Source organism: Rhinichthys klamathensis, unplaced genomic scaffold, assembly GCF_029890125.1.
Source record: "Rhinichthys klamathensis goyatoka isolate OS25496 unplaced genomic scaffold, OSU_Roscu_1.1 h1tg000206l_1, whole genome shotgun sequence".
Classification (NCBI taxonomy): Eukaryota; Metazoa; Chordata; class Actinopteri; order Cypriniformes; family Leuciscidae; genus Rhinichthys; species Rhinichthys klamathensis.
Genome location: NW_026606731.1, coordinates 203,341 through 227,097, shown reverse-complemented (window position 1 = coordinate 227,097; position 23,757 = coordinate 203,341). Strand labels below are relative to the sequence as shown.

Below are 23,757 nucleotides of genomic sequence, written 5' to 3'. Positions count from 1 at the left end.
TTAGATTGTAATGTTACAATGTTAGAATGTAATATGATTTTAACAACCTTTTTGCACATAATATATTGCATAGCCTACATTACATTCCCTAGATATTGTTTCCATATCCTTCAATATCAATATTGTTTGGATATCATTGAGCAGGATGTGAAATAACATTTTTTTAAATAAATACAGATTTTCTTTATCCAAATAGAAAAACGTAGAAAGTACCGAGATATATATCGTATATCGCCATTTAACCAAAAAATACCGAGATATGATTTTTTTGGCCATATCGCCCAGTCCTAATTCCTAGTGTCATGGAAAACACAGTACACCTGGGTGGAGAAAGGCGATGAGGGCATGTACTGTTTCGTTTGCCGGAAATTTCCAACAAAAGCCGACCAAAATGCATAACCGGCCTGCCGACGGGCTATCTAAAGTGTAATCAAATTCCCCCCTAAACTTCTGCCAAGCCCCCCTAAAAATGTGTGATTAAGTGTAAGCTACACAAATTTGTGTTCGCTTCAGTCTTGTTATAATCAGATTCAGCGCGTTCTTCATTTTTTCTTCATTGACAGTTTTTTAGGTCATAAATGTTAAACGAATGACAAAAATAATCAGGCAAAGTAATATACTTTTGTCTAATTTCGACATTTTGAAATGAAAATAGGCCGTAATATTACTCATCATGTAATGTAATAATTAGTTTACTGTCATTGTGAGGGGACAAGAAAAATTAATCCTAATGTATAAAATAAATACAGTTTAATGGAAAAGTGCTTTTCCTTCTTTTTCTTTCAGGGCCAGTAAAAATATAGAAGGGGCCAGTAAAACTCTGATCTACTGGCCCTGGGGGCCAGTGGGGATTTTTTTTTATGTTGAGCCCTGCTTTTGGGTTCATTTGTACATCCGAAAACTGAGCAACTGCCATGCTTCGCTCGTTTGCAAGCCATGATATCTCTCGAGGAAAAACTCAAATCGCGCTCGCGCGTTCGTACTTTCTAGCTCATTTTCTCATGGACGAGCCAAATTCTCTGGGCGGGCAAAGCAGAGAAAGGGGAGGTTACCTTTCCTCCGTATGACGTCATACGGAGGAGATTCAAGATCAGCCCGTCTGAGCTTTCATTTTCTCAAAGGCAGAGAAAGATAGCCAAAGCTCGGTTTACACCGATTGAAATTTCTAGCCACTGGGGGACCATATACAGGCTAGGGGAACTCATAACTCATATAATATGAGTTCCCCTAGCCTGTATATGGTCCCCCAGTGGCTAGAAATTTCAATCGGTGTAAACCGAGCTCGAGGAAAAACTCAAATCGCGCTCGCGCGTTCGTACTTTCTAGCTCATTTTCTCATGGGCGAGCCAAATTCTCTGGGCGGGCAAAGCAGAGAAAGGGGAGGTTACCTTTCCTCCGTATGACGTCATACGGAGGAGATTCAAGATCAGCCCGTCTGAGCTTTCATTTTCTCAAAGGCAGAGAAAGATAGCCAAAGCTCGGTTTACACCGATTGAAATTTCTAGCCACTGGGGGACCATATACAGGCTAGGGGAACTCATATTAATGTTAAAGAAACCTCAGAAAGTGAAAATTTCATGTCAGGGGACCTTTAAGATGTATTTAATGTTTTTGATAAGTCGTCTTATGCTTATCAAGGCTGTATTTGTTTGATCAAGAATAGTAAAAACTGAAAAATTGTGAAATTAAATTACAATTTAAAAACTATTTTCTGTTTAATTTATATTTAAAAATGTAATTAAAAAGCTGATTTTCAAAGCAGCCATTACTCCAGTCTTCAGTGTAACATTCAGAAATCATTCTAATTTGCTGATTTTGTGCTCAAGAAACATCTCTTAACAATACTAAAAATAGTTGTACTGCTTAATATTTTTGTGAAAACGACACGTTTTTTCAAAGATTCTTTGATGAATAGAAAGTTCAAAAGAACATAATTTATACAAATCTTCTATAACATTATATTATACAAATCTTTCATAACATTATATATGTCTTTAATGTCACTTTTAATATTTTTTTTATTTTTTTTATCTTACTGACCACAAACCTTTGAACGGTAGTGTACATGCTTGATAGTTTTTCATCATTTGTCTAACTAAATGAGGCGGGTGAGTAAATGATGACAGAGTTGTATTTTTTTTTAAGGTATAGGGTTTCTTTAAGTTTGGCTTCCTGTCAATGAAATGGCTTGATTTTCATGGTGTTTTGACTGACGTCTTTATAGCACCATCAACTACAGATATGCTGTCTTCGGAGCAGGCATTATCATTAATAGAGTAAAGGTAGAGACGCCACGTAAAAGCAGACCACCTGCGCTTTTCATTCACATCAGATGCCAATTGAGATAACAGGCTGCTTTCGCTTGCTCTATGCAATCGTTCGTCTCATAATAATTACGTAATTAATTCCACACATTCCCTGAAGTGTCCTTTTCTCCCCCCCACCCCCTCTCGATTTATTACCTCCAAGCCCGGAGCGCTGCTGTCCAACACTAATGCTCTTATAGCTTTTAATGCCATAACGAAGGGCCATGATTACTTTAGGGACCGAGGTGAAACGCCTACTCCCTCATGGGAGTGGAGAAGCAGGTTTTCTGCCTCCTGGGCCCATGATCACCCTGCCTAAAATAGCAGAAGGCCAGTGAGGGGACGAAGAGTGGACCCTTGATAAGCGGCATCCTCAGGGAGAAGGGACAAGGCAAAGAGGCGCGACTGCAAAAAAAACCCTTTTCTGCCGTGCCAAGTGAAGGCATTCAATGGAAGACACATACATGCACATCTTGTGCCAGCCCGCTGCCTCATAAAAAGCTGCATCACTCAATTTGTACAGGATGGCAACTGGCCAATGCCATAATTAATGGAGTCACATGTATTAGTTTGGTTATGAGATCATAGAGACTAAAAATAAGTTGTCTTCTCTGTTTGTTTAAAACCTTGGAAACCGCATGGTTTCATACTTGTGTTTCTGGTATGTTTGGAGTGGAATTTAACGACAGATTCACCCATCACTTGGGTCTGATATCTGAAATGACAAGTGTAGTCTTGTTTGAGGTGGTACAGTGAGAATTCAAATGTGTCAGGGGGAAGGGTTGTTTGGCTTGAGCTTATACATACAAAGATTTTATCTCCAACCAATTGCAACAACAATAAACTGGAAATAAAAAAGGATGGTTTGTGTAACGTGCTTAGTTTAAGGCATTGCATGGTTTTATTCTGTTCTCCTTTTTTTAGTCTGCATCTCAGAAACTTTAAAGCAAAAGTTTTTAAAAAGTCTGTAATATGCTGGTTTGCTGCTCAAGAAACATTTCTTATTATTATTGTTGAATACAGTAATATTTTTATACAGGACTTTTTGATGGACATAGTTCAAAAGAACAGCATTTAGTTGAAATAGAAAAAAGTGAAAATAAGAACATTTATAGTGTTACAAATGATTTCCATTTTTTTTTTTTTTATTCGTCTGTTAATCCAATGTCCAGAAGCATACAAATACAGTCTCAAACATACAATAAGGGACAAAAGGGAGGAAAAAGAAATGCATAAAAAAAAATCACTTCAGGCAGAACGGTAAATATACACAGTAGAGTAGGGAATCAGGAGAGGTTATTAACATGGTGCCGAAGAGGTGTCCATGGCTGAATCCGAAATCGCCCCCTATACCCTCAAATAGGGCGTTATTTGAGGGGACAGACATTTGTAGTGATGTACGAAACCATAGTGGACTTTGAGTGCACTTATTCAATCCCACATTGCACTGCAATGAGTGTACAACCGATGTATGCTCAACGGCTGTCTGAATTCGCGCACTCCTTCAAGTGAACAGTATTAGTGGACTAACGTAGGGAATATTGAATGAAGGATTAGGGGGCGATTTCGAATTCAGCCCATATCTGCCAAAAGTCATTAGACTTTTGATGTGTATCATAAGTGAGTTTCTCGAGTGGTAGTAATGCAGATATTTGAGACATCCACATTTTGAAAGAAGGCACCTGAGGGGATGACCACAGTAACAATATATATTTCTTTGCCAGATAAACCAAAATTAAAAACCTGTGTTAAGCATGAGAGTCCAACATTGTCTCCACCCCGATAGATAACAGATACAATTCCAACGAGAAACAAAATTGCAACTTAAGGAGCTCTTGTAGGAAGTTATGTATTTTGGCCTAGAAAGGGATGATTTTATCACAGTACCAAAAGCAGTGAAGAAATGCACAGTACCAAAAGCCGTGAATTTACAATTAAAACAGAGACCAGAAGAGTTTGTTCATTTTCTTCAGACGTGAGGGTGTGAGAGAGATTCTATTAATGAATTTATAATTAAGTTTGTGAACCCCCAATGAAGTACACTTAAGATACAAATTGTTACATCCTGCAGACCAATCTGCATTATCAATTCCATAACCTAAATTCTTTTCCCAAACTCTCTTCAAATTCTCTAAAGAGGAAGTACATGTGTCAGACAAAGCATCATATAAAGCAGATATTACTTACTGTCACTTTTGATCAATTTTAATGCATCCTTGCTTTAAGAAAAGTATCTATTTCTTAATCTTACTGACTCCAAACGAATGTGCTTAACACAATTCTTTTCTGAATAAAGCTGCTTTGAAACAATGTTTATTGTGAAAAGCACTTTACAAAATTTTTTTAAGTGAACATTTAAACATTTAACATCAATCTGATAGTCTACACAGCGAACAGTCGTTTATGGTTCTTTTATATATGAACATATTTAGCTGTTTTAATATTTAAGGAAGGCCTTGGCGATAAATTGGTCAACTATTAATTGTGATTTATTTCAGTTTGGCATCAAGAATGATTCAAAATTATCCAGTAATATTGTAAAGGTATGGTTATATGGAGCAAAATATTAGATTTGTTTTTATTTTTTGTGATTTTTCTTATTTACATTAACATTGTGTTTAGAGAACCTCCAGTTCTCAAAGCAAACAAACAGCGAGCTGTAGATCATCCAGGAAAATTTAGCACAGGCCTGGTGCTCTATCCACAGAACAGTTAGGTTCCCATATGACACCAACGAGCCTGCACCTAAAGACCACTTTTCACAGCTGCAGAAAGAAGCGATTGACAGGGAAGAAAAAAGCAAGAGGCTCCCAAAGAAAGGGATGGAAGAAAGGCAATTGAGTAATGGCCTTTGGCAAACTAGCGAAGCATATGCTAACCCAGTGCAGGATTAAAGGAGGCCTTTGTTGTGTCCAGAGGCCTAGCCATCGATCTTCCTCTCCCTCCCTCCTCGCCTGAGATTCAGTGGACATCCCTCCAGAGAGACACAGGCCCTCTGTGAAGCAACAATGGGACTCCTCGCCATTTACACTGACAAACAAGGTTAGCACAAGAGACTCTTCAAAGCGCACCCAGTTGTTCCCCGCTTCTCCGGTGTCGTCTTGGATCAGTCTTGGTAACGGTTCTTGCAACTGTTCACCCTTTGTATTGATCTTGGACTTGTGGAGAAGTAAGGACTTATGCCGGGACAGATGTGTGCCAGTTTGAATGGAGTTAAACAGACGACTGAGGTCGATGCGAAGAGGATAAACTTTCTCTAAACACTCCTTTAGAAAACGCTACAAGGAATACTGACAACCCCATTGAAAGTTTTGGGGTCAGAATTTTAGTTTTTTTGGGAGAGGGAAAGAAACGTCTATTTTAATTCAGCACCTTCTGTCATTGTTAACTGGCCTTCATCTTATTCTAGTTTTCTGTGGCAAAAGAGACAAAAAATAATTTCTATCTCCCAATTTTGGTTTTACTTGGTGTACAATGTGCCACAAAGTCAGAAAAGCACCATAAAAACAGCCACATAAATAATATATTCATATTTAAAGTATCCGAAAGATATACGGTTGATTGTTATAAGCGCAACACAATTTAAGTCATTATTCACTTTTAAATAAAGTGATCCATACAACTTAGGTGCCATATTTGATTTAAGATCTGCATAATGACGTGCTTGTGGCGTTTTCATTAAACAAATCTATCGTATGTCTTCAGAAGACTTGAGGTATAGTGCATGGACCACTTTTACGGAGCTACTATTCCTTGTTCAACTGGTGTTTTGTCTAACACAGCTACGTTTCTTCATTGATCCATTACTTTTCAGAAACAAAGCTGTGATGCTGATATCATGTAAATGGAACCTACTAACACCACCACTGTCTCTCTTCAACATAAGTATGATAAGGAGGCGTCTCGCTCATTAGCCTCAAGGGAAAGCTTATTCCATTGGAGGCTGCAAACAGGCACATGCTCCCTCAAAGAGCGCGAACACTCCCCCTCCGAACTAATCCAACAGGAGAAAAGGAGGGATAGGGCTGGAGGAGAGGGTGTTTAAGCAGTTTGTATCGTCCCTCCCCCAATCAACCTCCTTCCTCATGCCCTGATGTTGTTGATGGGCCCCTTGGCGGGCTGGCTGCCTTAACAGACGCACAGCGAGCCAGGCAGGAGGCGCATGGAACCTGTGTGCCGCCACTTTATCTGTCCATTTTGCCGCTTGAGGTGGCATATGGCATGTGGCGATTGGAGGGAGCTAAAGCCATGAAAATGGGGCTAATCACTTTAGTTTAAATGATGTGGGGATGTTATATAGTGTCTTGAAGTGACCATTAGTATTTGATGTGCTGACGTAGTTGTTATCAGCAAGTCCTAAACCATTTAAAATGACTTGACATTTAATATTAGCATTTTATACAGTAAGGTGAACTGTATAAAAGAGCTTAAAGAAACTATTTTTACTATTAATCATGAATAATATTTTATCGATCTGGCTACACCAGTTTATAATTATTTATTTTTTTCCTCTAGATGTTACCGTCATCCAGCAGCTCAGAAGAACCTTCAAATATTTCAAAGATTACCGACAGGTTAGAGGATACAGAAAATAATCCCCATTTATATCCTCATAAGAAAGAATATGAGGTACCAAATGTTCTCTTTCTGCTTCTCTGTAGATGATCATCGAGCCCACAAGCCCAAAGCTTCTTCCAGACCCACTGCGAGAACCCTATTACCAGCCTCCATACACTCTAGTGCTGGAGCTCACCGATGTCCTCCTCCATCCAGAGTGGTCGGTAGGTGTCACAGCTCAATTAATGTAACCAAGAGAACATCTGCATTTGAGGATCAAGTAAGGACCAATGTACACTACTGTCACCTTTGATCCTGAGCTCCAAACTTTCTACTTATCAAAGAATGAAATAAAATATATCATGGTTTCCACAAAAATATTAAGCGGCACAACTGTTTTCAACATTTATTTAAAAAAAAGTTTTCTTAAGCAGAAAATCTGAATATTAGAATGATTTCTGAATGGAATCGGATCATGTGACACCGAAGGCTGGAGTAATGATGCTGAAAAAGCTTTACCATCACAGGAATAAATTACACTTCAGAATATATTAAAATAGAAAATATTCCTTGAACTAACTATTTGTTTTCCAAGTATTTTTCGATTAATTTGAAAAATCAAACTGTTTTCACACTTTCACATACATACCTTTATTTTGTTCTCTGTTTTAGAAATGGGCTTCCATACTGCATGTATAATAATTATAAAATAATCGAAATGCTGCTTAAAATAGTTTTAGGTTGTGTTTAGAATGTCTACTGCCCATCTAAATGAGCCACTTTGAGCTGTTGGACATAGACTTTGCATTCTCAGATCTCAATTTAACATGAAATGATTCTTAAATCTAGATTGTTTCAGTCTGCTTGATGCCAGTTCATATCATTAGACTCTAAATCTCTGGTAAAATCCCCCCCCCCCCAAAAAAATGTTTTGCTCCTAATCGCAGGCCTATTGCTGTTCCAATCTAAACACAGCTGCAACCACTCTAGTATATTTTGTACATACTCTCTCTATGTGCTGTGCTGTATAGTGTGTATATTTGTGCACTCAGTTCCCATCTGCAATAAAGTCTCTATTTGATTTACTATTAAACGACCCTTTGTCACTTATCAGTTTATTACAAACTTTCCTTATCAATTCCTGTTAGTCACATGAGGCCATCTGGAATGCTGTTTTTGGCGAACCACCTGTCGCCTCCCTTACCTGCTCCCTCCTTCCCTCTGTTCTCTCTACCTGGCCAGCTGTGAGGGAAGGGCCACACACAGGTGACAGGTGGAGCATAGCCTACCTGTAATCTGACACACCTCAGCAGACTGTTACCGTGGCGCACGGCACAGTGATTTTTGTTGAACCTCAAGTGAAGCTTTGTCTGTGACTGTACTCTTCTTTTTGGCTTTGTTTGACATGTATACTCTGATATAGGTGCCAGATAAAAGCACAATTAAAGTATCTGTTACTCTAAATGATACAAAAGTAAGAATCCTATCTAAGTAAAGAAGAATTAGTTGAGTTTGATGGTAAAATGCAACTTCAGTGACTAAAGGCATATATTTAACGCAGTCAATAGACGTAAAATGCTGCTTTCTGCTATGCCTTCTTTCTACTGACTAATGATCGGAATAGTCAGGCTTCCAGTAAATTATTGAGAAAGTTTCTAACTGCATGTTCATTTATAAATGTATTCCAGATGGGCCGTCTAAAGATGTTTGAGTTCAAATAGCAATACTCGCTTATAGGCAAAACATGTCGTAAATGGCATAAGAAGGCCAACAGTTGGCTGCTTTAGCACACTAGAGGCAAAAATCTGTTTCATATTTCCTTTTTTATTTTTTACTCGCTTTAGCAAGTTACTGACTGCATTAAAATAAATGCACTGTATTTTGAAAGGAAAATAAATTCACTATCTTCCAAAAGGTTGGGGGTCATTTAAAAAGATTTTTTTTTTTTAAAGAAGCTATTCAAGGCTGCATTTATTTGATCAAAAATACAATAAAACCGTAATATTGTAAAATATTACAAATTAAAATGAGTGTTTTCTATTTTAATTTTCTATAAAATGTAATTTATTCCTGTGAGGTAAATTTGAATGTTCAGCATCGTTACTTCAGTCTTCAGTGTCACATGATCCTTCAGAAATCATTCTGATTTGCTTATTATCAATGCTGAACAGTTGTGCTGCTTAATATTTTTTTGGAAACTGTGATACATTTTTGTTTTCAGGATTCTTTGATGAAACTATTTATTTGAAACGGAAGTATTTTTGTAACATTATCACTTTTGGTCAATATATAATGCAACCTTGCTGGATAAAAGTATTCTTTTGTTTCAAAGAAAATGTTTTACTGACCCCAAACTTTTGAATGATTGTGCATATTTGAATGCAAATGGTCTAGTTAAAAATAATTGCAATTAACTATTAAAAAATGTCATTCTGTTATGTTAAATTATTCTAAACTCTATTGTTAGGCCTAATAAATATGTAAAAACATTGGACCTCTTTTTTTGAGTTTTAATGTTTTATGGATCTCCTCTGCCGCCTCTAGTTGGCCACAGGCTGGCGTTTTAAGAAGAGGCCTGGCATAGACTATCTGTTCCAGCAACTGGCCCCGCTCTACGAGATAGTCATCTTCACATCAGAGACGGGCATGGTGAGTCTCAGGGGTGGTGAGGACTATTTACCACAATAATGCCAGTGCGATTGGCTTGTTATTTGTTTTTACATACACCGTTTCAATTGCAGTTGAAAGGAAAAGTTTCTTGAACCATACTTGGCATTGAACCCACTTACAATAGATGCTATTTTGGATACAGTGGCACACCTACGCTTTTGTTGATTCTACAAACACGTCATCTTGTGCTCAAATATAACGTTTCCTAAATGGTGCCATTAGTCTGTGACCTTTATGCTAAGCTTCAGTCTGCAAGTGTTTGTGTGTGTCTGTTGTTTTGTTGGTGTGGCACACTCGTAAAGTCATGCAAATTAGCCTTGTTTTGATTGAACAGCCTTTTGCTGCTGGTGTTTTGTTTTATTCAAATGCATGCATAAGTCAATTCAGCTTTTCAGCCGGTGTAAAAAAACACACACAAAAACCAGCCCATCCACTGTCTTGATGCTTCACAAATTTTAGAATAACTAGCATTTGTAATGTGTGCTTTTTATGGGTAAATATGATGTTTAGATTTCCCCTGCATGATATTTAACTTCACTTAAAGACAATCTCTCATTGTAAAACCTAAAAATGATTGCTGAATGCAACAATGTATGTTTGTGTGTGGGCAGACGGCGTACCCCTTGATTGACAGTATAGATCCTCAAGGATTCGTGATGTACCGGCTCTTTCGGGATGCCACACGCTACATGGAGGGCCACCATGTTAAGGTAAACTTCAGTCTACTTGCCTATAGGTCTGCTTCTCAGTATCATGCTTTGTTGGTGACGGTCGCAAACTCACTCTCAGTATTTAGGACACTTCTCTGTTCTTGTAAACAGTGTCTGCCACTTACCGTAAAATCCAGCTGTCTGGTATTTCACCCCTACAAGTTGTTTGAGTCACATGAAAATCATCAGAGATAAGCCATATGTTGCAAAACAATTACACATTCTTATTGCCTTTCAAAAGAAGCTGCTTTTTTGACCAGATGTTGTGTTTTCTTACAGATGTTAATGGTTTGATCTCAACAAAGAGAACACGTCTTGGGGAAATCCATTCATAGTTTCAAAATACGTTTGCTTTCATCATGCTGCAATACAGATTTAGTGACATACATTTGCTAATTTCCTCATTTATTACAAATTGCTCTGAGTAAAGCTCCTCCATGTGAATGTAATACAGTATGGTCTGGTCTTATTGCTCAAGATCCCCGCCCCATGGGCCCCCTCTCCTGAGTGACCCGGGCAACATTATGGCGCGATGCCCCCCGTGTCTCTGCTGCATGCCGTCCTTCTGTTCGCCCATTGATTTCCCCACTGCTATGTCCTTATTCTTTTTTCTTTTCTCAACAGCCCAAGACAATAGCAGTCTCTTCCCCTCCTTCTCTCCTCCTCCTCCCTTCTCTCTTCTCAGGCCTCATTAACCTTCTGCCCCCTCCTTTTTCCTTCGTTAGGCCGTCCGCCGTTACCTAAACTCTCTCCTCATTAGGCTTATGAATGGTGCACGTCTAACGCTTAAGATCAAATTTACAATTGCATTAGTGTACAAATTAAATCAGTTTTTAGCATCCATGGTTATATTACAGTGTCACATGTTGCTGGAGGGTATTATAGAATTATTTTATTCTTTATACACACATGTTTCTGGTCTTTTTAAAAAAATATATTAAATTCTTTTATTCAGCGATGATGCATTAAATTGTTCGAAAGTTACAGTAAAGACATTTATAATGTAACAAAATAAATGCTGTTCTTTCGAACGTTTTATTTTACTTTTAAAACGAACTTTTAAACGGTAGTGTATAAAACATTCTAAATGTATTCATTTAACTCTGTGTCCTTAATTGCATATTGTTAAAATACTATTATTTATCTCAAGATTTTACATTTAAACTCGTAGAACATGTTTGGATTGAAACAAATTAGAGCAAACGTCTTCTCTAATTTTCATTTTATAAAATGTTTTCATTTTACAGCGAATAATATTTTTATTTAGCGGGGATGCCTTAAATTGTTCAAAAGTTATAGTAAAGACATTTATAATGTGACAAAATAAATGCTGTTCTTTCGAACTTTCTATTTATCAAAGAATTAAAAATAAATAAGCAGCACAACTGTTTACAGCATTGATAATAATAAATGTTTCTTGAGCAGCAAATCAGCATATTCGATTCATTTCTGAAGGATCATGTGACACTGGAGACTGGAGTAATGATGCTGAAAATACATATATAACATTTTTAAAAAAAATATATATATATATATAAGTTAAATAGAAAACATATTTTAAATTGTAATATTTCACAATATTACTGTTTTTACTGTATTTTGATCAAATGAATGCAGCCTTGGTGGGCATAAAAGACTTCTTTTAAATCTTACCAACCTCAAACTTTTAAAGCTGCAGTAGGGAGTTTTGAGAAAACGTTGACTTAGCCTGAAAATTTGAACAAGCACAACTTACAGGTCCCACCCCCTTGCTCTCTGCTGCGCTACAGCCCTCCCTCCACAGCTCGTCCTCCACAGCGGAGCCTGTCGTGAACGCGCAGGCTAGTAAACAGGGCCACCGATAACAGCGGATAAAAAGTTATATGGCACATTCACTACGTCAGTAATATGCTTTACATTGACTATGGCCTGCCCATACTTTGACTACATAGTATTCTGCGAATACTATACAAAGAGTTCTGCGAATTCTGTGGAAATTGATAAAAGTGGCATGGGAAAAACAGGTTGTACCTAGAGCATGGCGCAGAGCAGGTGGAGTCTTTATACCTACAGAAAAAGATGCTACAAGCACCAGTCAGTTTCGTCCTATTTCACTATTAAACGTTGAGGGTAAGATTTTCTTCAGCATTATTGCCCAGAGATTGTCCACCTACCTGTTAAAGAATGGCTTCATTGACACCTCAGTTCAAAAAGCGGGTATTCCAGGGTTCTCAGGATGCTTAGAACACATCAATGTTATCTGGCAACGAATTCAGTCAGCTAAAAAGGAGAGGAAGGAGCTCCATGTGACATTCCTGGATTTGGCTAATGCATATGGTTCAGTGCCACATGAGCTTCTTTGGGCAGCATTTGATTTTTTCAGAGTACCAATGTCAATAACAAATTTACTGAAAGCCTATTTTGGAGATTTGCAATTCAGTTTCTCAACTCCAAAATTCAGCACTGCATGGCAATGCCTAGAGGTTGGAATAATGGCAGGATGCACCATTTCTCCACTGGCTTTTACCATGGCGATGGAAGTAATCATGAGGGCATCAAGATGGGTAGTAGGAGGAGAGCGCTTGGCTTCTGGGATGCGACTACCACCAATCAGAGCATACATGGATGACATGACAACCATGACTACAACAGTAGCCTGCACTAATCGGTTATTGGGGAAGTTAACAGATAATATTGAATGGGCACGAATGAAATTTAAGCCCTCTAAATCAAGGAGCATCTCGATAGTTAAAGGAAAGGTAGTAGATAAAACATTCTTCATTAATGGTGAGGCAATACCAACAGTTTCTGAGAAGCCAGTGAAGAGTCTTGGGAGATGGTACGATGGGGATCTAAAGGACACAGTTCGGGTGGGAGAAGTTAGACGACAAGCAGTGGAAGGGTTGAAGAGCATAAACAGCTGTGCTCTACCTGGTAAACTAAAACTCTGGTGCTTTCAGTTTGGTCTACTGCCGAGGTTGCTGTGGCCACTGACCGTGTACGAGGTTTCTTTGACAACAGTGGATAAGCTGGAAGCGTTGGTAAGTTCATACATCAGGAAATGGTTGGGAGTTCCACGCTGCCTCAGCAGAGTAGGACTTTATAGTAAAGGAATATTGCAGCTGCCAGTCTCTGCTTTAACCGAGGAGTTCAAGTGTGCCAAGGTCAGACTGGAAATGACCTTAGTAGAGTCACGCGACAAATGTGTAAGGGAGGCAGCCCCTGTGTTAAAAACTGGTAGAAAGTGGTCAGCAAAGAAATCTGTAGTAGAGGCAAAGGCTGCCCTTCAAATTAGGGATATCGTGGGACAGGTACAGCATGGAAGAGGGGGTTTTGGGCTCAGTTTAGCTCCTCCTAAATGGCACAAGGCAGGCCCAGCTCAAAGGAGGAAGCTGGTAGTCAACGAGGTGCGACAGCAGGAGGAGAGGATGAGGTGTATAAAGGCCATTTCACAGGCCAAGCAGGGAGAGTGGATGAGATGGGAGAGTGTGGAACAACGTAAGATGGGCTGGCAAGACCTTTGGTCAATGGAAGAGAGTAGGATCGGTTTCCTTATTAGGTCAACATATGATGTTCTGCCTTCACCGCAGAACCTAAACCTCTGGGTAGGAGAGGATCCCTCTTGTCCTTTGTGTTCATCACCTGCCACATTAAGGCACATTTTGACAGGATGTAAGGTGGCTCTTAGCCAAGGTCGGTTTACTTGGCGCCATGACCAAGTACTGCGATGTTTGGCTTTAGCATTAGAAGGCAAGCGTAACATGACCAATAAGTTGCCACCTGTTCTAGCAAAACATTACACGCAGAAGACAATATTCCTCCGCCCAGGCGAGCAACCACCAAGAAAAGGTGTTAACACCAATTCTCGCCCAGGACAACTGGAAGCTGCTAGGGACTGGAAGATGCTGGCTGATCTTGACCAACGGCTTATTTTTCCACCTGAGATTGCCACCACTAACCTACGACCAGATATTGTTTTGTGGTCTGGATCAGCACGCATTGTTCAACTGATAGAGTTAACAGTGCCATGGGAGGATGCGGTAGATGAGGCATATGAGAGGAAGAAACTGCGGTATGCTCATCTGGCCACTGAAGCAGAACAGCGAGGATGGAGAGTCCAGGTTTATCCAGTGGAAGTGGGTTGTCGAGGTTTTGTGGCACACTCTACAACCCGGTTCCTCAGAGACGTCGGATTCAGTGGCCAAGAGTTGCGTCGCACAGTAAAGAACTTATCTGAAGCAGCAGAAAGGAGCAGCAACTGGCTGTGGTTGAGACGGAAAGATTCTAGCTAGCTATGTACAGGCCGCCACGCTACGGTTTCGTAGAGTTCTTGAAAACTTGAAGAGTCTGTTGGTTTGTTTGTATACGTTCCTGTGGATATTGCGTGAATGACGGGTGGTTGGGTAGATATTGTGTTTTGCGGTAGGTGGTATGCCATACGGAACCGTTGTCCACTGAAACTGCATATTAACGCACCAGTGGGGCTCGACAGCCTTAGTCAACGGGTTGGCGCGTATGGTTGGGTCGCGGAGAGATTGTGATATTGTGGTTAGGTCTCAGCAGCAGGAGGGATGTAGAGGTCAGTAAGCTGGGCTGAGTTGAGTGGGGGACGGAGGGGGGTGACTCTGGGACGCCAGAGTCACTGTCGAGCCCTCTTGAGGTGTCGTGGGCTAGTCGACGAAACACTGAGGACGGAAGGTGCCCACTTGAAGACCCTAGAGATGTCCCCTACTCGGTTCAATCCAGACGGTTGTCATGCTGGTCCTGTAGTTGCAGCCGTCGCGTGCGCCAACGCGCCAAGTACACTGCTGCCGTTAACGCCGGACAGAAGGGGAGTCACACTACCTTATGGAAAGAAGCGTAAATGGATGGAGAAGCATAGTTTACTGTAAAGCTACGTCTTAGTTTTGCTTATCTTGGCGAAAGCAGAGTACAAATCAGCATGAAGTTTTAACATCTACTCTCGTGTAATGGAAATCTTAATAAATAGATCATTCACCAAAGTGCATTTAAGCATCTCAATATAATAATGTGCAGTCATGAAAAATAGATGATCATTTTGAGATTTGCTAAACATTGCATTTAACAGCGTTTTTAAAGATTATTTTTTTAAAGTGAACATTACATTACAGCATTGGGAACCAGCCTTAATTGTTAATGTGCAGAATTGAAACAATTTTCTATTCTTACAGTCACGCTACTTGGTAGCTGCTTAGTGCTCGTACAGAAGTAGACATGAGTGTATGCATGCGTATTTGTATCACTCCGGTCACATTTCACCACTGCCTGTCTGGCCTTGTCCACCAGACCCCCATCAGCACTCTCTCTCTCCATCCACCTTCTGCCAACACACGTTTATTTCACTCTGCTTCACCCTCCTCTCCTCTCTCTCCCCTCCCTCACCTCCCATCTGGCCCTCAGAAGCGGGAGGGGGAAGGAGAAAACAAATGCAGTCGAATGAGTTTCCTTCTGAAGAATTAACTTTTAAAAGCTGCAGATGAACAAGGATGAATGACTAAAACAGTTAGTTACAAAAACGTGAAATAAGAATAAAACTGGTGACATAACAATAATGACATTGAAAGCAAATTCTACAGCGCCATGATGCATTTTGGGCCAGCATGAACTTGATCGCTTTGAGTGATGCATGAAGGAAGAGTTCCCTGGTATTTAGATGAAACTCACAAATGCGTTCAGTTTCCCAGGATGGCCTTTCTGTAGGGCCCTATGATTTCTGCAATGCAGATTGAATTGCGCAATATCATGGAATTTGGCAAATTATGGATGAATAAATCAAAAGTAGGGCTGTAAACAAATTGCGACTATGGACTAGTGTGTGTCATTAAGACTGCCATTTAATTATGAAATCTGCATGCTGTGTGAATGAGTGGCGCAGTTTCATCAACAACATGTACCGTATTTTCCGGACTATAGAGTAGGCTATGCATACATGCACACAAATACACGTGAAAATCAATTCCTACAAACTACATACTTCACCTTTAATGAAATGAAGACTAAACAAACTCGTTGCCCTGAGCTGGAGGAGAAAGCTTGCAGAACAGCTTTGTCCTGTGGTAGAGTGTGTTACTGTACAGTTATGTTTCGTAAATTCGCTTAGGCTTGGCATTTATAATAAAAATTGTTTATATAAACACCACTAAGTTAGGTTATGCACTACTATTTTACATTATTTCTGAATGTAATAAAATGCGACTTATCTGGGGGTTTTTTTACAACGCAATTTTGTGTTTTATGAATTTAGTTAATTTAACTTTAACTTTTTTAAATTAACTTTTTGATTAATACAATTTAAAGGTAAACTATGTAACTTTTGGCCCTCTAGTGTTAAAAAAAACTGCATGCATTTTGTGGAAGAACATTGTTTTGGTTGTGCTTCAGCTCTTTGACTGTGCGGATTAATATGGTTATCCTACAGCTCATAAAACATGCACTACTAGACTTAAAAGATATAACCAGTTTAGATGGAAAGGATCTCAAGCTGACTAGCTGAAGACGTTACTGTTGCAATACCCTCAGTTCTCACTACCTCTGAAAAGCCCGTGTTGATTCTCGATTTATTACAAGCTCTTTGACTTGCTTTCTCATTTACCAGAAAACTCTATTCTGCTTTTTTTTTCTTAAAACGGGTGATTTCCCGGAGGTTCGAGATTTAGCATTCTCCATGTCAACCTTTCTCGCTCGTTGTAACAACTAACCTATGCCACTCTTACACCGACCATACACACGTCAAAAATATAAAGTTAATAGACTTACAGAATCAGGGTCAGTCAAAAACACATTTTGGAAGGATTGATGATGTATTGACTTAATACAGATATGACACCAGTAGATGCTGCCCCCCTCCCCCAGCCGAGGTCTTCAGCACAGATGGGGGGGGGGGGTGAGCTGGGCTTTGATTGGCAGGTGCATAGCGTGGCACGTGCGTATTGTCAGCGGCACGCTTCCTCCGGCTCGTGCTCCAATGTTTTACCTGGGGAATTGAAGAGGCTGTTTGACTCGGCAACATGACACTCTTATGCCCAGCTGCGTTACACAGCTCTGCTCACACACCCACACTGAAGATCAAATACACACTAGCCACATAAAACGTACTAATTATCGTTCAGTTTCACATTTTGAATGCGATTTGGGCACCGATAAGCTCGCCTGTTGCTATAATCCATAAAAATCTCATTAATTATACATGCACGCTCACACACTCAATAACAAATACACTGAAACACACACTCGCTTTCCCGGTGGGGTTTGGGCGCGTCTCATAGGGAAAGCAGATGCGGGTAATTTATTGTAAATGCTACAGACTGTGCCGCCGTCGAGAGGGCTTTCCTTTCGGGGCCCCTCCATCTCTCTCGCACACGCAACTTTTTCAGTCTCTCTGGGGGATGCTGATGACCTCAGTGATAGAGAGAGTGCAGCGTCCCTGTCCATCTGCTCTGTAGGACCACCACTGAGACAGCTGGCCCGGATAGAGTGTGTGTGTGTGTGTGCGTGTGTGAGCGAGAGAGCGAGCACTGGGGGCAATGGGCTGGTGTTAAGTCTTTGCACCCCTCCACAAATGCATAGGTGTAAATATGGTTCACATCAGTGTCACACAAACGTTCGGGGGTGTGAGAGGTCACATTTAACCTCAATTTGTATGTATAGCTGTGATAAGTAGACTCAGACTGGACCTATTTTGCTAGATGTCAGGCCTCTTGAAGCAATAAGCAGCAAGAGGTCAAGAGTTAGTGATTTTACCATTGGTAAGGGGTGTTTTTGGAATTTAAGTTACAGTACCACACAGCGTCGTGTTTTTTTGTTTGTTTTTTACGCTAACAACTGCAATATGATTAAAGAATGCAATCAACATATATACTGATAGATACAAAATATAAAATAAAATATAAAGAATATAAAATTTTACAAATTTATATATATGAATGTGTGAATACCCGGCCAAAAAAAAAGTCGCTGTTTGGATTTAAATTGGCAAATGCTTAAAAGTCTATGATTGGGGCATTATTGCAGTGATTATCATGTTTCTAGCATGTTATATGTTTGGCAACAGTTCTTCTAACCTTAAAGCACCTTTTCACACTGAGAGCGATTAAACGGCGCAAACAATAGATCCCTATGGAGCTGTTCACATTGGGCGCGATCAATCGCAGCGCGACAAAGCGATTTTTTTTTTTTTTTTTTTTTTTTTTTTTTTTTGTCGCCCCCGCAATGAAACGAGCCGTCCAATTAGATTTGAGCTTACCCAAGCTGCTGCTGCTGTAGTACCAAACTTTATTTATCTTAATTTACTGTTGTATGTTGTGCAGAGGATGAGGTTAAAGCCAAATGGGAAACCTACGAGATGCATGCATGGGGAAAAATGTATTCTCGGTCAGTGTCATTCATCGCGTTCAGTGTGAAAGCTCCGTTCGTTGGCGATTCGCTTAGCTTTATCGAGTCACGCTCAGTGTGAAAGGGCCTTGATTGATGGAGTGTGTAGTTTTTTATTTCTTAAACAACTACGTAGGAAGACACATCATGGCCCTATTCCAGGATGACAATGTCAAGATTCATCAGGCTCAAATAGTGAAAGAATGGTTGGGAGGGAGCATGAAGAATCATTTTCACACATGAATTGGCACCTCTGAGTCCAGACTTTAAATTCACCTCTTGATGGAAATGTTATTTCCATCAAGAAGTGCATCAGTTTTTGGTCAAGATCTTGTATTGACAATGCGAGAGTCAAGCACTCTGTAAGGTGTACTCCAGCACATCCCAAAGACTTTCAAAGAAATTAAAGTCTGAACGATTATTTAAAAAATGATATTCACTAATGACTCTGTTTGTCTTGCAGGACGTGTCTTGTTTGAACAGAGATACCTCCAAAGTCATTGTGGTGGACTGTAAGCGAGAGGCCTTTGGTCTACAGCCTTTCAACGGTTTGGCGCTGTGCAAGTGGGACGGCAACTCAGAGGATCGCACGCTCTATGACTTGGCTGCCTTCCTTAAAAGTGAGTATGCATGTGTGGGGCAAATAGATGTTGTCAGATTGTATTGTATTGTTCATTTGAACAACTCAATTGACCTTGTATATGATGTGTAGCTATTGCCATCAGCGGAGTGGATGATGTGCGTTCAGTATTAGAGAACTACGCCCATGAGGAAGACCCCATTGAAGCTTTCAAAAGAAGGCAAGCACAGCTTGCACAGGTACTTATCACGTTTTCTTTTTCCCTGTCAGATGTCATATTTAGTGGTGTTTGCTAATATTGCATGAATATTTTTGCACATACAGGAAGAAGAACAGAGACTTTCGGAGCTTGCGCAACAGAAGAAACAGGGGATTTCATTAGGTTCCATCGCAGGTCGTTTCTGGTCTCGGAAGCAGCAGTGAGGACACGTCCTGCTCACACCCACCTTAAACGGTCCCACCTCGACTGTGACCAGCCATTGAGATGAAGGTCATAGGCAAACAGGTGGACGGTGTATGTGGGCGGGAGGGGATAATGGGAGCAGAAGGGCATGTGTGGAAAGAACATCCAATCGGCTACACTGGAGGGATGCTACCTTGTTACAGGGGTTGGGATAGGAGCGAGCGACTCCAAAAGACGTTTCATTCCTGTGGAAGATAGCACTTCCTGGACAGCAGACACAGATATGGTGCCCTCATTTATGATCTCACTCATTAGAAATTGTTTCAGGGTTGTTGGACTTGTTCTTGTCCACTTCTATGGCTCCCTTATCTCTGCAAGAGCAAAGAACTGCATAGCACCACATGAACTGAAGAACTGATCTCGTTTCCATCATGTAGGCCCCATTTCAAACCCATAACTGATGCTGTAGGCAATAGCCTGATATTAGACTCCCATAAGTTCTGATCATCACACGGCACATGAAGCAAAACCTTGGATTTGTGTTCATGCTGCCAGCAAGACTGTCTTTGTCATGGTGATTCTGTTGCAGTGTGTTGAGGAGAACCTCTCAAATAAAGCCAGCTCAATCTGGTGCTATTTCAGAAATGCCCCATCATGTCTAAGGATGTGCTTTGTATTGCTTATGTTGTGAAACACCCAGAATATCTCTAATAAACAAACCATAACTTAATGTGTGTGATGTCATGGTATTTTATTTTCAATGCTGAAAGGTCTGATCCAGAGCAAATCTGCTTTCATCACCTTTAAAAGTGTTGCTTTAAATGACAAACTTGTACTGTAGTTTATATCATAATTTGTTATATATATTTATGGCAGGTAGTTAAATGTGGTCCTGAAGTAAACAAATAATGTAATGTAAACAAAAATAAACACTGCCTTTTTAACACTGCTTTTTATGGTTTTATATATTATTATTGCCTTTCATTTTTTTTATTAACACTGCATTTTATGGTTTTATTTATTATTATTGCCTTTCTTTTTTTTATTTATTAAAAGTGCACTCTTTTAGGCCCGTTATTTTTGTAAACACATTTGCAGAGAAATGAATGTGAATTGTTGATTTTATTGAGTGGCTGCAGTATTTATTTCAGGAAAAAATGTTGAGGTGAAAATTAATTTAGAATTTTCTCGCCATTTTCAAATACTGTTCTGTGCAAAAGTCTTTGATACAAAAATATTGTGATATTTCAAATTGCCTTAAAAATATAATCAGACTTAAAAGAATTAGATGGTTGAATGTAACTAATGAATTTGTTGCACATATTACAAATTAATACTGTATGTAAACAAAAGTCGTTTTGTCTTTTTCTTGTGTGAATTAGAATCCAGTATTAAATCAGTTTCTTCTACCATTAACTTCAACACTCTAACTCGATCTTAGTGCACTTAAAATAACACCCAGTCACCCGCATAATGTGGACAACCTCTCTGACCGACCGATGCTCCAGCAGCACGCTTCACGACGCACACAATTTGAGTTAATTGAGAGACAGAATGCGAGGTGTTAAACTTTTGTCAATGTCACACCTTTACGTTTGACAGACGCACACGTGCCAATTATGCCTTTATGGTAACCACTGAATTGCACGAAACTTCTGTCTGGCCTCTGCAGAGTAAACTAGTGAGTAAAACAAAAATGAGGGGACATTTAATTATTTTGTATTTAGGCCTATACAAACAGAAAGGTGAACAAACAATCTTTAAATACACCTTGTAATAGTACGTAACTGAAAAGTCTGACGAGCTTTAAATTCATAATTTAGAGTCGAACATGACGAAAGAATTAACTTTAGTAAGATAATTAAATTCAGTAACCGCTCCGAGTGTTTTTGATTCATTTTAATTGAACCGGCTCTTGGGAGTCATTCGTTTAAAAGAAACGACTCATAAAAGCTATTCTTCTGGGATTCGAACTACAGTTCACGCTGATCGACTCACTTAAAAGAACCGACTAATAATAGCAATATTAGTTCGGAAATCGCACAGAATTTTTGATTGACTAAAAATAATCAGCTGACAAGAGTTATTCGTTCGCGAATTTGAGTTCATAATAAGTAAATAGATTCGTCTGTACAGTATAGGCCTATATGAACCGAAAGTCATACAAATCGCTCAGTTCAAGCCTTTTTTAATGGAACGTGTTCCGAACTCGGTTTTCGGAAATGTTGTACAAATGTGGCACAACTGTTCTCTGACCAATGAAATGAAGTCGCCAGTTGCAGAACAGACTTTTCCCAAAGGTGTGAACATATGACATGCGAATAAAATGACACCTCCGAGCATCATGCACGTGCAGGGAGCCTGGGAACCGGTCTGCGTTGGGCACCGCGTGTCGCACTTCACACCTTGGAAGAGGGGCACCAATTCACATTTATGGACGCGCCTTCTGCCACTGGCTAACACCTTACCATAACTGTCGCCATGTGTCATTTCACCCCTATGTGCCAATCCTTCCCCTCCCGCCAGAATTCACTAGCACCCATAGACACGCTTTATCCCAGCAAACGCGACGACTCTCGCACCGTTTGGATGTTAGACACGTGGATGGGAAAGTGTTAAACGGGCGCGCAAAGCAAAACATCTAGCGCATTTTGTAAGTCACAAAAGCGGGCGATGAAACCATTATAGTGGTAACTTTATTACACTTATTAATGTACCCGGGGGAAAGGGGGTTGGTGTAAGTTTGATCCATCGTTCACCTATGGCTATATCAGGAAACATCAGAGATGCAGCATGCGCGTCTTCGATTGAGCCAGATGGCTATTGATTTTATGACTTTTCCCCGCTTTCCCCTCATCACTCTCTTTGTCGAATGAACATAATGGGCACACGACACCTATTTTGCTGAACATGTACCCCAGCGCGCATCAATACGAGCTTGGGGCACGCGCACGTAGGCTAACTCAGAACGGGGCCAGCGGCCAGGTCAAAAAAAATTAAGTTAAGTTTTCTTATTTTATTATGAGCCTAAAGTAACTTTTTAAGTTACTTAAGCTCGAATAACTTAAAGTAACTTTTTAAGTTACTTTAAAAATACTTTGTAAAAGACATAGGCCTGTCAAATTTGAATATTTACCTTAAAATGTACACCTCCATATCCAAAAATAAACTAAAAATATTAAAATGCTAAAATGATTGTTAGACTATACATATGGTTGTTTTATTACATTTAAAAATAAATATACATTGCCTTGACATTTATGGCGGAAGAACATTAAAATGTTACCATTTTAATTTGGTTTTCAATTTTAATAGCTCGAATAGGTTGGTATAGCCTAACATTATTGTCTAATGACATATGGCTATTGCATTAAACCACACAACCGCTGTATGGATAAAGTGTGCTATATTCAACCAAGAGCCATATTCTCCAATCCCAGTTATTTATTTCCTTTTCTTGTTTACACAGATAATAACTATTGTTTACGTATTCATCCTCGTGTTCATCAGAAGCCGAGAAACCAGACTGTCTTAATAATTGTCCGACAATAAATTAACAATAGAGGTCCTTCTTAACCCCCTAATCATGGTGCCGTCCAGTAGGCAAAGCGTGCCTGGGGTAAAGATGGGGCCAGCGGAGGCACGCGCTGCTCTCATTAGAATCACAATAGAAAATCACTAAAGCACGAGCAACAGTTTGGAACGCGGCGCATTGTTCGCGTGTCTCCTCTGTTTACCCTTAACATGAGCGACAGAACCTTCCTTTCATACTCTGAAGTTAATGAATTCGCAAATGGAATTTTTTACCTGCAGTTCTTAATTTTGTGTTTCTGCTCGCAGGGATAACATTTCAGCAACTTGCTGTTGCATGCATATTGTAGCACATTCAAGTAGCTAAACTTTGATCTCATGGATGCCAGTTTAGGTTATTTAAAAACTTAATAAATACACTAGTAGGCCTAAAGAAGACGATACGGCATACTATATAGCCTAAATATTTTCGTGTGTGTGTGTGTGTGTTTATAAATGAAGAAAGCGAAGCGCAAACAGTGCGCAGGTGCAAGGATTATCATACAGCTGTAGTGAGCGAGTGCCCCCCTCCCAGCACACGTACACACACTCGTACTGCAGCACAGAAAGCAATTATCTGCTATCTTAAAT

At 39.8% G+C, this 23,757-nt stretch overlaps 2 protein-coding genes across 2 annotated transcripts in view; both read left to right on the top strand.

The window, feature by feature from the left end:
- timm50 (translocase of inner mitochondrial membrane 50 homolog (S. cerevisiae)) overlaps nucleotides 1–20,326 on the top strand; it is a 40,116-nt gene extending 19,790 nt beyond the window's left edge. The window contains exons 5-11 of the mRNA XM_056263306.1: nucleotides 6,822–6,880; nucleotides 6,968–7,087; nucleotides 9,408–9,512; nucleotides 10,145–10,243; nucleotides 19,077–19,233; nucleotides 19,326–19,432; nucleotides 19,518–20,326. Of these exons, the coding sequence (XP_056119281.1) occupies nucleotides 6,822–6,880; nucleotides 6,968–7,087; nucleotides 9,408–9,512; nucleotides 10,145–10,243; nucleotides 19,077–19,233; nucleotides 19,326–19,432; nucleotides 19,518–19,616 (746 nt within the window). The 3' untranslated portion in view covers nucleotides 19,617–20,326. The remainder of the gene's footprint in view (nucleotides 1–6,821; nucleotides 6,881–6,967; nucleotides 7,088–9,407; nucleotides 9,513–10,144; nucleotides 10,244–19,076; nucleotides 19,234–19,325; nucleotides 19,433–19,517) is intronic.
- tpst1 (tyrosylprotein sulfotransferase 1) overlaps nucleotides 1–23,757 on the top strand; it is a 361,312-nt gene that overhangs the window by 145,377 nt on the left and 192,178 nt on the right. The window lies entirely within an intron of this gene.